The sequence below is a fragment of the Cavia porcellus genome, unplaced genomic scaffold (genome assembly GCF_034190915.1).
Source record: "Cavia porcellus strain 051 isolate PalLab524CR breed Dunkin Hartley unplaced genomic scaffold, mCavPor4.1 scaffold_13, whole genome shotgun sequence".
Lineage (NCBI taxonomy): Eukaryota > Metazoa > Chordata > Mammalia > Rodentia > Caviidae > Cavia > Cavia porcellus.
Window position 1 is genome coordinate 29,257,375 of NW_026947496.1, and position 12,392 is coordinate 29,269,766.

At 42.3% G+C, this 12,392-nt stretch overlaps 1 protein-coding gene across 2 annotated transcripts; it reads left to right on the top strand.

The window, feature by feature from the left end:
• Nucleotides 1-796: 796 nt before the first annotated feature.
• Hfe (homeostatic iron regulator) lies at nt 797-8,580 on the top strand. Of its 2 annotated transcripts, none has more exons than XM_013151430.3 (6): nt 797-1,097; nt 3,333-3,596; nt 3,795-4,070; nt 4,759-5,034; nt 5,278-5,391; nt 6,277-8,580. In XM_013151430.3, the coding sequence occupies exons 1-6, from the start codon at nt 1,022-1,024 to the stop codon at nt 6,318-6,320; spliced, it is 1,050 nt and encodes a 349-aa protein (XP_013006884.1). In that variant the 5' UTR covers nt 797-1,021; the 3' UTR covers nt 6,321-8,580. The 2 variants fall into 2 exon arrangements, with proteins under 2 accessions (XP_013006884.1, XP_013006885.1); XM_013151431.3 differs by lacking the exon at nt 797-1,097 and adding an exon at nt 1,432-1,574.
• The last annotated feature ends 3,812 nt before the right edge of the window (nt 8,581-12,392 follow it).

Below are 12,392 nucleotides of genomic sequence, written 5' to 3' on the forward strand. Positions count from 1 at the left end.
TGGTGAAGGCAATCTTCTTTACTCAATTTACCAATTCGAATGCCCCACTGACACACCCAGTGTGCTGAAAATCCTTGCCAAAATTTGCATGCATACTTAGAAAAGTATTGCTCATTGAATGTTAGATCCTGAAAAGATCTTGAGCAAATCAGATGTATGAAATCTGTTAATATAGTTTGCAATGTCTAAGGAAGAATTCCCCAACTTTGGGGAGTTGAAGGGAGTTTTTAAAATCCCGGTACACTGCTGGCTGGGCGTGCTGGCACACGACTGTAATCCCAGCACCTGGGCATACTGAGGCAACAGCTTGAGGCAGAGGGATTACTGCCAATTCGAGGCCAGCCTGGACTATACAGTAATACCCTATCTCAAAAAATTGAAAAAAAATAAGTAAATAAAATCCCAGTACTCTGGTTGTCACATCAGTTAAATCAGTGCCTCAAGGGACTTCATGATTTTTCAGGTATTTCCAGTGTGCTGGAAAGTTTGTGACACAGTCCTCAGGTAATTTAGTTATGTAAACTGCAAGAGATGTTTCAGTAAAATCTCATGTACTAATCTCATTAATTTTAATTGTGGATCAGAATTCCATTTTTAACCAAAAACACTTATAATTCTAAATCAACAAGATCGTCAAGTTACATTAGGAAAAAAAAGTTTTGAAAACATATGGTTGAATTTTTAATGTACTATTTAAATACTGACTGTAAGGATCAGAAAATGTGAGATATTCTTTCCCCAGGAAACAGTACTCTCCCCACCCCCACCTCCCACCTCCCGCCCCAATCTCTATTCAAGGCTGGGCGACCACTGTAGCAGCTCCAAGGGCGTCGCTAGTTGGCATCCCGACATGCAGGGGAAAGTTCGGTTCTGGACACTAGTTTCTGTTCCCTGAGGGCCCGGAAAGGGTTCGCGCTCCTCAGGAAGTTTCAGCAGGCATCCTGGAGCCCGGGCCGCGGCTCCCGGGTGACTTTTTGGGTCTCTCGGGTCTCAGAGCTACCCCGCAGGCCTGGCCCAGGCAATGGGCGCGTGGGCCGGGCTCGCGCTACTGCTGCTCCTCCTCGTGCGGACCCCGACCCCACAGGGGCGACAGCCGCGTGAGTCCTGGGCTCGGGGACACTGGGCGGGGCGTGAACCCTGATCCCGGAAAGCAAGGGTGCGGGGCGAGGGGGCCGGAGTGGGGCCGGAGTGGGGCGGCTCGCACACCTAGGACCGCGCGGCGTCCGGGCGGGTGGCTGCCAGCTGCAGGCGAGCCCCTAGCTCTGGGTCCGGCTCCCCAAACCCCACGCCCACCCCTCTCCCACACCCCACTCCCCACCCAGGCCAGGCGCCCCCAGTCCTGGGAATTGCCTTTGGAACCTGCAACCCGCTCCGCCCCTGTGACGCTCTGATCGTACAATAGATCTCTTGGTTTCTTACTAAGTGAGCTGAGCCCAGAGCCCTGGAACTGGTATCTCTGTTTCATTTTCTACTGCGGCCTGAGTGGTTTCCCCCAGTTATCAGCGGACAAGAAGTTCCTTCCCAGAGTGCCCCGGGGCAGCCTCGGTGTCTCCGCACCAAGATGTCCCTAGCCGGTAGGCAAACAGGGAACCATGCAGACACAGGGCATGACTAGGAGTCTACGGGTCGGGATCCGGATGCTACCCCATTCCTCCTCCCTCCTGCTGAGGCCCGTTGGAGGCTAGGCAGAGAGGTCTATCTTGGGGCTTCCTGACTCACCCATTTATCTTTCCCCTGGAAAGCCATGTGATTTCTGAAGGTTCGCTGATGCATCAGGTTCTGTTATTTCAGCTAGACTTTGATTTGAGATGCGCTGTACGAACCAAGGAGCCTTGTCCAAAGGATGCCGAAGTTATGATTAACATTTAACCAGTGAAAACACTTTCTGATGCATGATTTTGTGGACTCCCGTTATGCTCTGGGAAATAGAGCTAGTTGTAGCTTTACTGGTTCACTGGCCCCTGGGTTATATTAACACCCCTCAGGTTACAAAGAATACAAACAATTTGGTTTGCTCCAAACTGTGAAGGACACCAGACAGGGCAATTTTATCGAGATTCCCTGTCAAAATAAAAAAATTAAAAGGGCTTGGGATGGAACTCTGTGAGGCCCTGGGTTCAGTCTTTGGTGCCATAGGAAGGAAGGGGAGAGAAAAGGAAAGAGGGACGGGGAAAAGCAAAAGAACCACTGGGTTGAATGAAGGGCAGGAAGTACAGTGCTGGAGCCAGAGAGGTGGGGGGAGGACAGCCTCCACAGGCCCGGTCGCAGGTCACAGGCTGTGGGGTAGACTGAGCGGGGACAGGACCTTTCAAGGGTTTTGAAAAGCACACTCTGGCTGCTTTGTGCAAAACACAGTAAAAAGAACAAAGACAGAGAGATCAGCCAGGAAGCCCTTAGGCTAGTCTAGGCAAGAAATGATAGAGCAGGCTTAGCTGGGGCTGGCAGAGGGAAATAGGAAACATTTGAATTTGATTGTGTATTTTTTTTTAACGGAAATTGCTGGAAGATCCATGTATGATACCAAAGAGAAAATTCAAAAGCAACTGTCTTCTTTATTTTACTTTATTTTTATTTTATCAGGCCCACAATGGGGTGATTTGTAATGCCATTCCTGAAATGTAAAAGCACAGGAAAACAGTTTTGGTGAAAATTGAGATATATATTTGAGGTTTCAATCAAGTATCTAATAGGTGTTGTTAAGGAAGATAAGAGTCTAGATAGAGTTCAGGGCCAGAGATAAAAATGTTAAGTTATTATTATTCATCTAACATGCACTTATGAAGTACCTACCATGTGCTAGGTGACATTGTGGGCACTGGGGTGCATCCCTGAGCCCCCTCATTTTGTCATGGACTCACCTGCCATAGAGGTCTTGTCCTCTCAGCTTCTAGGAGCTCTTTCTGTGTTTGCTGGAAATTTGTTTTAAGCTGTGTATCAGCAGATCTTACAGAATTTCACCACCAACATTTTCACAGGTAAGTGTTTGGAGGTGGCAGTTCCTTAGGACTGAATCTAATAGCTGTGAACTTCATCTACTGATTTTGCCCATCACGGCTGGAGATGCTTCAGGATTTTTCCTGGCTTCAGGAGTAATGGCCCAGTCATGAGTACTAGGAGTACCGGGACAGAGGACAGCTAATAGGTGGCAGCCACTTGTGGCAAGGGAGGTGCATGGGAGACACAGCCAGGATTCCCACACAGAAAGATGCAGGACTGTCTCACTCTTCACAGGATGACACAAACCCAGTAGTGATGTGAGCTGATTCAGCTGTGTGGACTCAGAAGCTGGGCAACCTGGTGCCCCTGCTGAAGGCCTCTCCCTCTCTCTCCAGGCTCTCACACTCTACACTACCTCTTTGTATGTGCCTCAGAACCTGGGCACGGGCTGCCCTTGTTTGAGGCTCTGGGCTATGTGGATGATCAGCTGTTTGTGTCTTACAATCATGAGAGTCGCCGTGCTGAGCCCAGGGCTCAATGGATTGGGGACAAGACCTCAAGCCGGCTGTGGCTACAGCTCAGTCAGAGCCTAAAAGGGTGGGAACATATGTTCATTGTGGACTTCTGGACTATCATGGACAACCACAACCATAGCAAGGGTGAGTGAGAAAGGGCTCACCTTACCGAGGTGCTTCAGCATCTCACTGCCTAGGGATGCTTGGAGGAAGAGCTGGGGGCTTAGGGTCCAGGGGAATGAAGAGGGGAAGCATGTTCTTATTGGCATTGTGTGGGCCTTGAGGATGGTGGGGACAGGGGCCTACTCCCTTGATCTCAGTAACAAGCTGATGTGTTGCCAGAATCCCACACCCTGCAGGTGATCCTTGGCTGCGAGGTGCGGGAGGACAACAGCACCAGGGGTTTCTGGAAGTATGGGTACGATGGTCAGGACCACCTTGACTTTCGCCCTGAAATGCTGGATTGGAGAGCAGCAGAGCCTGCGGCCCATGCCACCAAGCTGGAGTGGGAAGAGCACAAGATTCAGAATAAGCAGAACAAGGCCTACCTTGAGAGAGACTGCCCTGAGCAGCTGCAGAGGTTCCTGGAGCTGGGGAGAGGGGTTCTGGACCAACCAGGTATAGTGGCAGCACCTTCCTGTCCTCACTTTCTAGTGAGGGAGTGGAGGGGTGAGAGGCATGGGGTTGTTCATAGCTGAGGATTCAGATGTGGCCAAGACTATGTACGGTCTCTCAAAGGACTTTCCTAATCATAGGGTACCCATGTGCCCTGGCTTTAATTATTTTTCCCCATGCATATGGGTAAAGAGGAAGTATGTATGATCTTTTGAGCTAGTCAGGAACCTTGTGTATATTTATACTTTTTAGAGGTTTAGAAATGTCAACTATAACTTGACTACCAAGGCAAGAAAATACCCGGTGACACAGTCCTTCAGAACAGTAGAATCCTTGCAGGATAAAGTTACTTTAGCAAGACACAGCAACAATCACTACGGTCTACTATCTTTTGAGGGTCTTTCTTGTAAGAATAACTTAGAGGATTGAGCCTGATGGAACTGACAGTCTGTGCACATATTTACATATTAGACAAAAGAGCAGACACCTATGTCTATGGTTGCTCTCCATATAATACTTCATAGAGTTGAAACTTCAAATGAGTTTTAGGACACAGTATGGTCACTTCTGGAGCCCATTTGTCTGAAAAGGATCCGTCCTTCCTCCAACCCATAGAGGGAAGTGAAAGCTGTGGTCTTCTTGGCAAGGGTAAAAAGATTCCCTCTCTTCATCCTTCCTCTTTCCTGTTAAGTTCCTCCTTTGGTGAAGGTGACTCATCGTGTGGACCCTGCAATGACCATTCTACGGTGTCAGGCTCTGAGCTTCTATCCTCAGAACATCACCATGAGATGGCTGAAGGACAGGCAGCCACTGGATGCCAAGGAGGGCGGACAGAAGAGTGTGTTGCCCAATGGAGATGGGACCTACCAGGGCTGGGCAGCCTTGGCTGTGTCCTTTGGGGAGGAGCAGCGATATAGTTGCCTAGTGGAGCACCCTGGCCTGGATCAGCCCCTCATAGTCACCTGGGGTAAGGCCAAGAACCACGGACTGAGTGGTGGGGGTTTAGCTCAGTGATGTAAGTGCCTGCTTGGCAAATGTGAGGTCGTGAGTTCAATCCCTGGCACACACACACACACACACACACACACACACAAAAACCACAAGCTGAGAAAATCTGTTGTTGAGGTACAGGGGTGTTCACCATGGAAGTGAGGGGAGGGTCTGCTTTGGGGGAGCAGTCATGGGCTTGAACTTGCTCTTGCTGTTTTAGAGCCTTCGCCATCTAGTGCCCTGGTCATTGGAGTCAGCAGTGGCATCACTGTCTGTGTCATCATCTTCTTTACTGGAATTTTGTTCTGGACCTTAAGGAAAAGGCAGGCTTCAAGTGAGTAGGAACAAGAAGAAAGCGTCATAATGCCTCTGTCCCAGAGTGTAACTCATCTTCTGGAAGCAAATGGGGTGGAGGAAAAGTCCATGAGAAGATTTCTCCTCTCTTCCTTTCTTTGGGGGCACCAGCATCTCCTGGAAGCAGGAAAGGAAATAATATGGTCCCCTCCTCTCAGAATTCAATTAAATTCAACACGTACCTTTTGAGCACTTGATATTTACAGGTGCTGTGAAAGGCAGAGGAGGCATCCTGAGGTTGATAAAGTTGCTGTGGCTATTCTTAGAACTCAAACAAAGGAGGGAATGGCATGCATGACCACTAAACAGAGCTGAAGATCCCTGAGGCCATAGGGCAGACACAGAGCAGGAGCAAACGTTGTAGGTATCAGAGCCTGAGACTTCTGAATCTTGAGAGAGAAGTGACATTCCCTTAGATGAGGTTTAGGTCTGCAAAGGTGGAATAGCCATGCAACTGAAAAACTGAAATACACAGGAAGTAACAGCTGATGCACCTTGATGTTTCTGCTGGTCACCAATTCTCCAAATTTACGCTCTAAACATCTGTGGCATGGGGAGAAGAGAGGACAGAAGCCAGATAATGTATCTCTTTGGGACAATTATTACAACTGGGGTATCAGTTAAGGAGAGAGATATAGTTTCCTTCAGATGGTAAATGGACTGTTAGGAACTGAGGGTGAGTTAGGAAGGAGATCAGGGAGAAAGCAAATGAATAAAATAGAAGAAAAACCACCAGACCTAAAATTCAGTAGTGGAAAAGAATGGCCTAATTTGAGGTGGGTAAAAGAGGAAAGTAAGGGACAGGAAAGAGGTCAGGTGTTGCCAAGGTCTGTGACACTTTTCCTTGGGTCCCTTGTCTTCTCAGGTGGAGCCACTCGGGACTATGTCTTAGCCAGTTATGACTCGTAGCCTGCAGACCTGTCCTATGGAGGAGACACAACTAGAAATTCAGAGGGAGCGTCCTGGCGGAGTTCACCGTATTTTAGGACAGTAGGACTTAATAAATAGAAACAGTCCAAACAACTTTCTACTCTTAGCTTTCCCTGTTCTAAAAAGTCTTCCTCAGTAGCTCTTTGAGTTCCTGTGTGATTATGACCTCCAGCACCAACTCTTCATGGAGAACTGGTTTGCATAAATATCAGACTGTACCCAGAAGCTTCCTTCATTTCCTTCATTATCTCAGGTCCTCTACATCTATACTGTCTCATGCCCAAGCTCTGGAAGAAGGTTTTTGAAATGTTGGGAGACTTGTGTTTCTTTTTAACATCTAAGAAAAGCTTTCCCTTGGGACATGGATAGTTATCTTCCTACTAGAATTTTGTACACACATCCTGGCATCCAAGACCCACTCAGCTTTCCCCTATGAGTCTGCCATGCAGTTAATTCCCTAGATTCCTTTCCTTCACAGCAAGATCTGGGTCACTGGTGCAGCTGTGAAGGCTGTGCATTGCTCAATCTAAAGAGGCACATTTCCTGGAAAAGAATATGTGTTTTTTGAGCTTTGGTGGTTTTACAGCAGAGAAGAAGAATCTTAAAGGGGATTTTCCAGTTTGTACAAACAAAGGTAACATAAAGGCTTTCAGAGATTAGTGACACCTGAAATTTTGGTCCCTCCCTAGCATGCTGGACTTGAAGTACCTTTGCCTATCTTGTAAGGAAAATCATGAAAAACATAATTATAATGATACTGTGGCTGACACTTATTTTTTATTCTGTTCTGCATACTGCTTAGAGCAATTACTGCATGCAATTACAATATTTTATGATGTAGTTACTTAATCCTCCACCCCTTTCGCAGTGGTGAACCCATGGCACGCAGCTAGCTATTTGTTATTGAAAGCTTTAAAGGGTTTGCCATCACTAGAGGAAGAAGGTAAAATAGAATCTCACAGCTTGCCTAGAATAGGCAGCTCCCAAACCCAACCATGCAGCGGTGAGTGATCCATGCCAGCACTGATACATCCCAGTATAAAGACACAGAGGGTAAATGGAGGAGGAGATGGCTCTTCAGTTGTCTTGTTGCATCTCTTCTCAGTAAGCTTGAGTCATATGAAGGGAATCGACCAATCTATGGACCTCATCTGCCATTTTCTTATCAAGTGGGACCAGTCAATGACTTCCTTGATCCTCTGTTACTCTGTCTGCAGCTCTGCCTAAGGACTGGGCAACTATATTGGACTTTACATTGTCCTCCCCTGGCCAGTGTCTGGAGTCAGAATCTCCTGACAAACTAGCTTGGATCACACCCAGGAATTTTCTTGGGGGCTACTGGGATTCTGTCTTCTCCAGCTGTGGATATTTGAAACAATTTGAACCAGGCCACTTGGGAATAGCTAAAGTCTGGAAAGGGATTTATCCAAACATCATCCAAAGAATAATATACACCTCAATGTCTATCCACATGCCACATGTTTATGTGGTGCATGTATTGGCCAGATAACTGGGGGGTAGCCGGCTCCAGGGGCCAAAGACAGCTCAAAAAGTTTTGCATTTCAGCAGAAATGTCAACTTTCTTAAGTCTTTTTTTTTTTTCTGTTATAAAAGTTACATGGAAAAAAAGTAAAACTAATTTGTACTTGGGGAAAAGTTGTAAAACAAATAACATTAAAGCTATAATTTCGTTAGCTTTTATACTCTATTGACAATTTGTCTAATATTTCTTGGAACCATGTTGATGTATTAAAGTGTATAAAATTAACATATTTTAATAAATGTTCATTTCTGTACTGCATGCTTTTACCAATGTTCTTGTCCCTCTTATATACATAATTATAATGTCATTTGGGGACACTTACAATATTTCTAATTTTTTTCTTACACTTTGTTTCATGGAGTGTTTTCACCAAACTGTGTTAGCTGAGTTAATTGTTTCTCTTCACTATAGGGACGCTAATAGCTAAACCATAAGAAACTGGCTATTTTAACTCCAAACCAAGCTAGAAGCACATTGATGAGTTGTTTCTCTATAAACATCAGCCTATATCAAAGATCTTGCCTTATTCTTCTTCCTCATGAACAGCTATGTTCCAGTTTAGTTTGGTTTTATCACACACAGGCTGAGATTTTAAGAAACAGTACAGTCTTCACCATGTCATTTGGCCTATTAACTTTTTCTGAAACAGCAATAATAAATTAATACCTTAATAAAAGTACATTTTCTTTCATTGTATCTGGCTTTATCAATTTTTAAATCAACCACATTCAAAAAGTCAAAAACTTTTCCTTACTGCGTTTTTCTCTCACTTCTGGCAGGGTGGAAGTCGGGAGGGGAGCGACCCCTGGTGGCCTTGGTCAGCTGTACCTCGGTATTCAGGACGCTGGAGAGCTGGGCCTAGGCTTTTCCTGAGGGTAAATGGCTGCACTCACTAGCTGGTGAAAGTGACACCATTTGCAGAATCTCTGAAGATCAAAAAAAGGCAAACCACTTACCAGCTTTTAAAGGGCTGCAATTCCTGGTCACTGTTGAGCTGAACTGGTAACAAGAGAAGGAAAACAAACAACCTAGTAATCTGAGTCAAGTGGAATAGGTGACTGAGGCCTGCTGGGAGGTGTAACTACAGGTCTCTTTATCACATAGTAATTCAGACATCAAGGTGCTGTGTCTACTTTACACAATATAAAACATTCTTTGAGGACCTATGCACATTTGGAAGCAAAATTCTTTGTTCATAAATGCCAAAATTTCTCATAAAGTTATTAGCTTTAATCTACCATTCTTTTTTAAACTACACTTTGATTTAATAATGATTAGGAGCCTAATTTGTACCTTTAATCATTCAAGATATTCCTGTGTGGGCTGGAATTTGTAATTTTCATTCGCTATGTAGAATTTGGTCATAATTTGTTCTCCTTTTTTGCTTTAGTGAATAACTCGCATTCTCTAACATATCAAACATTAATGCAATATTATAGTGTGTGATTATTTTATTAAAAAGCCTGGAAAGCTTTGAAATCCTGCATACATTTACATTTTACTGGGCATTCTGTTTCTTAGTAACTGTTTAAGATATGAGAGATAAATATGGTGTGTTTTAGGTAGATGCTTTTATTTTCCTGGCTATATGCATTTGCATGCTCAATGAAGTTTTCCAAGGCATGAATGTTTTCTAAAAGTAATTTTTAACTAGTTATTATCAAATACATACTAATGCCAAGGTTTTTGAATTTTAATTCCTTCAAAGACCTTTCTGAAGTATAAACGATTGTTATCCTCTTTATTTTCATTTTATGGAAATCAAGGCACAGGCAGGTTAACTTGCCAGTTTTCATAGAAACTGGTTGTGCTGAAATTTTAATCCATCCATTCTTGCTCAGAGTAGAATGCAAAACAACTGTAATATAATACTTACTTCTCAAGCCAAAAAAGCCAAAAACAAAATTAAAAAAAAAACCATGGTGTTGCTAACTTCTTGGGACAATATTTGAATTATTTATTCATATCCCTAGTCACAGCAGCTCTGATGTTTTCTAGAGTGACTTGGGAATCTGTTTTAATATTTCAGAATCAGTCATATTCCTATTATTTAATCAGAAGAATCTTGAAATATTTTTAGTCATTTACATTCTTAATTTAAAATATTTTTCTAAACATACACAAATTTCTACTACTGAATTCATATTTCTATTAATTCTTTTTATCATTCAGGGAGAAATCTGGTGTGGGCAGTTTAAAGAGCCTGGACAATATTTTATCTGTTAGGTTTGGGTAGGAAGTATTGTTACTATTTTTAGAAAACTAACCTATGCCTTTTGGCCTTAAGAATATACAAAGAATTTTGGAGTCACTTTAGGAAGTAAGTACCAGTATTTATATAAACAAGTGTAAGTATTGTTACTTAATTTTGCAGGCTGATTAAATGTCCTGTTTATTCCTGTGAATAACTAACCGTAGCTACTCAAAAAGCTTGGTGTGTGTATGAACATGTGTTTTAAATAGAAGTGGTTAATGGGCTTCTTTTTGTATATATTTAGGTTCACAATTTCATCATTAAAGCAGGTACAAAATGATTTGTTTTCTGCATGTCATCAAGAAAATATTCAAGAGAATTTTGAAGACATTAATCTCATTACAAATGTTTATAAAACTTTTGAAATAAATATTTAAAAAAGGATAATGCCAGAAATTATCTGTATAAATAATTTTTAAAAAACAAATCAAAGTATACTAAGGGTGTTTGTAGGAGAGCACTCAAATAGGACTCAGGCCAGGAAGTACATGTGAAAATATTTAGTGAAGGAATTTGGACTGAAGGGGAACATTTTCTTAGAAGAGTAAAGAGAGGAAGGAAAGGAAAGAGGGAGAGACATGGATTATGTTACGGAACCAAAGTCATGCCAATAGCATGACAGTGAATTCAGAAAAGGAGGAAAAGAAAATGGATCTTCATGACTAGAGTAAAGGTGGGGTAGCTGAAAAGAGAAATGCTGTGAAACCTGAGTGGAGACTGAAATCATTCCAATGGTGGCTCAAGAAACTTTCTGTCCTTGACCAGGGATAGTGCCCAGAAAAGACTGCTACAGCAGGTCCAGTCTAAGCACTCTTGTAAGACTATATGTATGTGTTTCCTCAACTGCAATGTAGTTCAAAAGTATTTCTATCTTAAGATTTTTTACTAAAATACATATATACAGTTAAAAAGTAATGGAGCATGCAGGGCTGCCTTTGCTTCTGAATTATTTGAAAAAAACACATACATACTATTTTATAATTCCAATATTCTGATGGAATTAGCCTGGGGAGCATTTTAGGCATTTCATACTTTTTTAATCCCTCTGATTAATATGTCAGCTTTCTGAGTTTTCCATGAGTCCTACTAGCCACACCAATTTGCAGATCTTTCATCTGAAGGGCCTAATTCACAAGTCAAATGCATGGTATCATGGCATGCTAGACTCACCTGGAGGATAAGAAGCTGACAGGAAAAACCAATAGTTTGGACTGAAGTGTGAACCTCCCACCTCCCAAGACATACAATATCTGTATTCTTCCAACAGTGACAAAGTCCAAGTACTGTATATTTCTACTTGTATATCTTTTTAAAAAGTCTTTTTCCAGTCCTGGAGATTGAACCAAGGGCATCGCATATACTAGGCAGGTGCTCTGCCACTAAATTACCTTCCCAGCCTTTTTTATTTTTTATTTTGAGACAGAAGGTAGGTAAATTGCCCAGGCTGACCTACAATTTGTAATCCTCCTGCCTCAAGCTTTAACTGGCTGGGATTACATATTGTACTGCCACATCAAGTTTACACATTCACTATTGTCATTGTTATTGTGAAAAGTTAGAAAATTAAATATTAGAAGTAGAGATTAGGAAAAAATAAAATGTCAAAATACATTTTTAGTGCTGAAAAAAATAAAATTTTTAATTCTGAAAAAAGCAAAATAAAATTTTTAATGCTGTAAAAAGCAAAATTAATTTGAAGAAAAGGCAACCTAGATGTGCAGTTATACTGAAAAATGGCATTTCCTGGGATGTATTTTTCAGAGTAGTGTTCACCAAAAATTTTTCCCATAAATTACCATGTTGTATATACAGTATATTTTCATTTTATTCACTTAAAAGCATGTTGAGATTTCAGAGTTTTGCCAGTAACATTGCACTTTTTCTCAGTAGTGGTTAGCTTTTTACTAGCTAAATCTGTTATAAGGTGCATGTTTGTGGTGAGTTGACAATTAGGAAATTAAAAACTTTCAATTTAGATGCAGAAGATAACCACTTATTTTAGAAATCTAACAAAGCATGGCATTTAAATATTCTGCCCTGAGTCTTTTTTCCTTCCCTACATCAGTTTTCATGTGAGCATGTTTGAGGCTATCATATGTTCTCAAAGGCCATAGGCTACATTGTATGTACCCATGGTAGGCATTTGTTTATTAGCCAAGATTTTGTTTTTTAAACAAGAATAATTCTTATCATGAAAACTCCCGAAAGCTGCTGCAGAAAGCTAAGGAGAAAATTGGTTCAAGTCTTTTCAAAA

Bases quoted from the DNA above. Each gene is read 5' to 3' on its own strand.
- Hfe (XM_013151430.3), top strand. From the start codon at position 1,022: ATGGGCGCGTGGGCCGGGCTCGCGCTACTGCTGCTCCTCCTCGTGCGG. The intron at 1,098-3,332 runs GTGAGTCCTGGG...CTCTCTCTCCAG, and splicing joins CCCACAGGGGCGACAGCCGC to GCTCTCACACTCTACACTAC. The intron at 4,071-4,758 runs GTATAGTGGCAG...TTTCCTGTTAAG, and splicing joins AGGGGTTCTGGACCAACCAG to TTCCTCCTTTGGTGAAGGTG.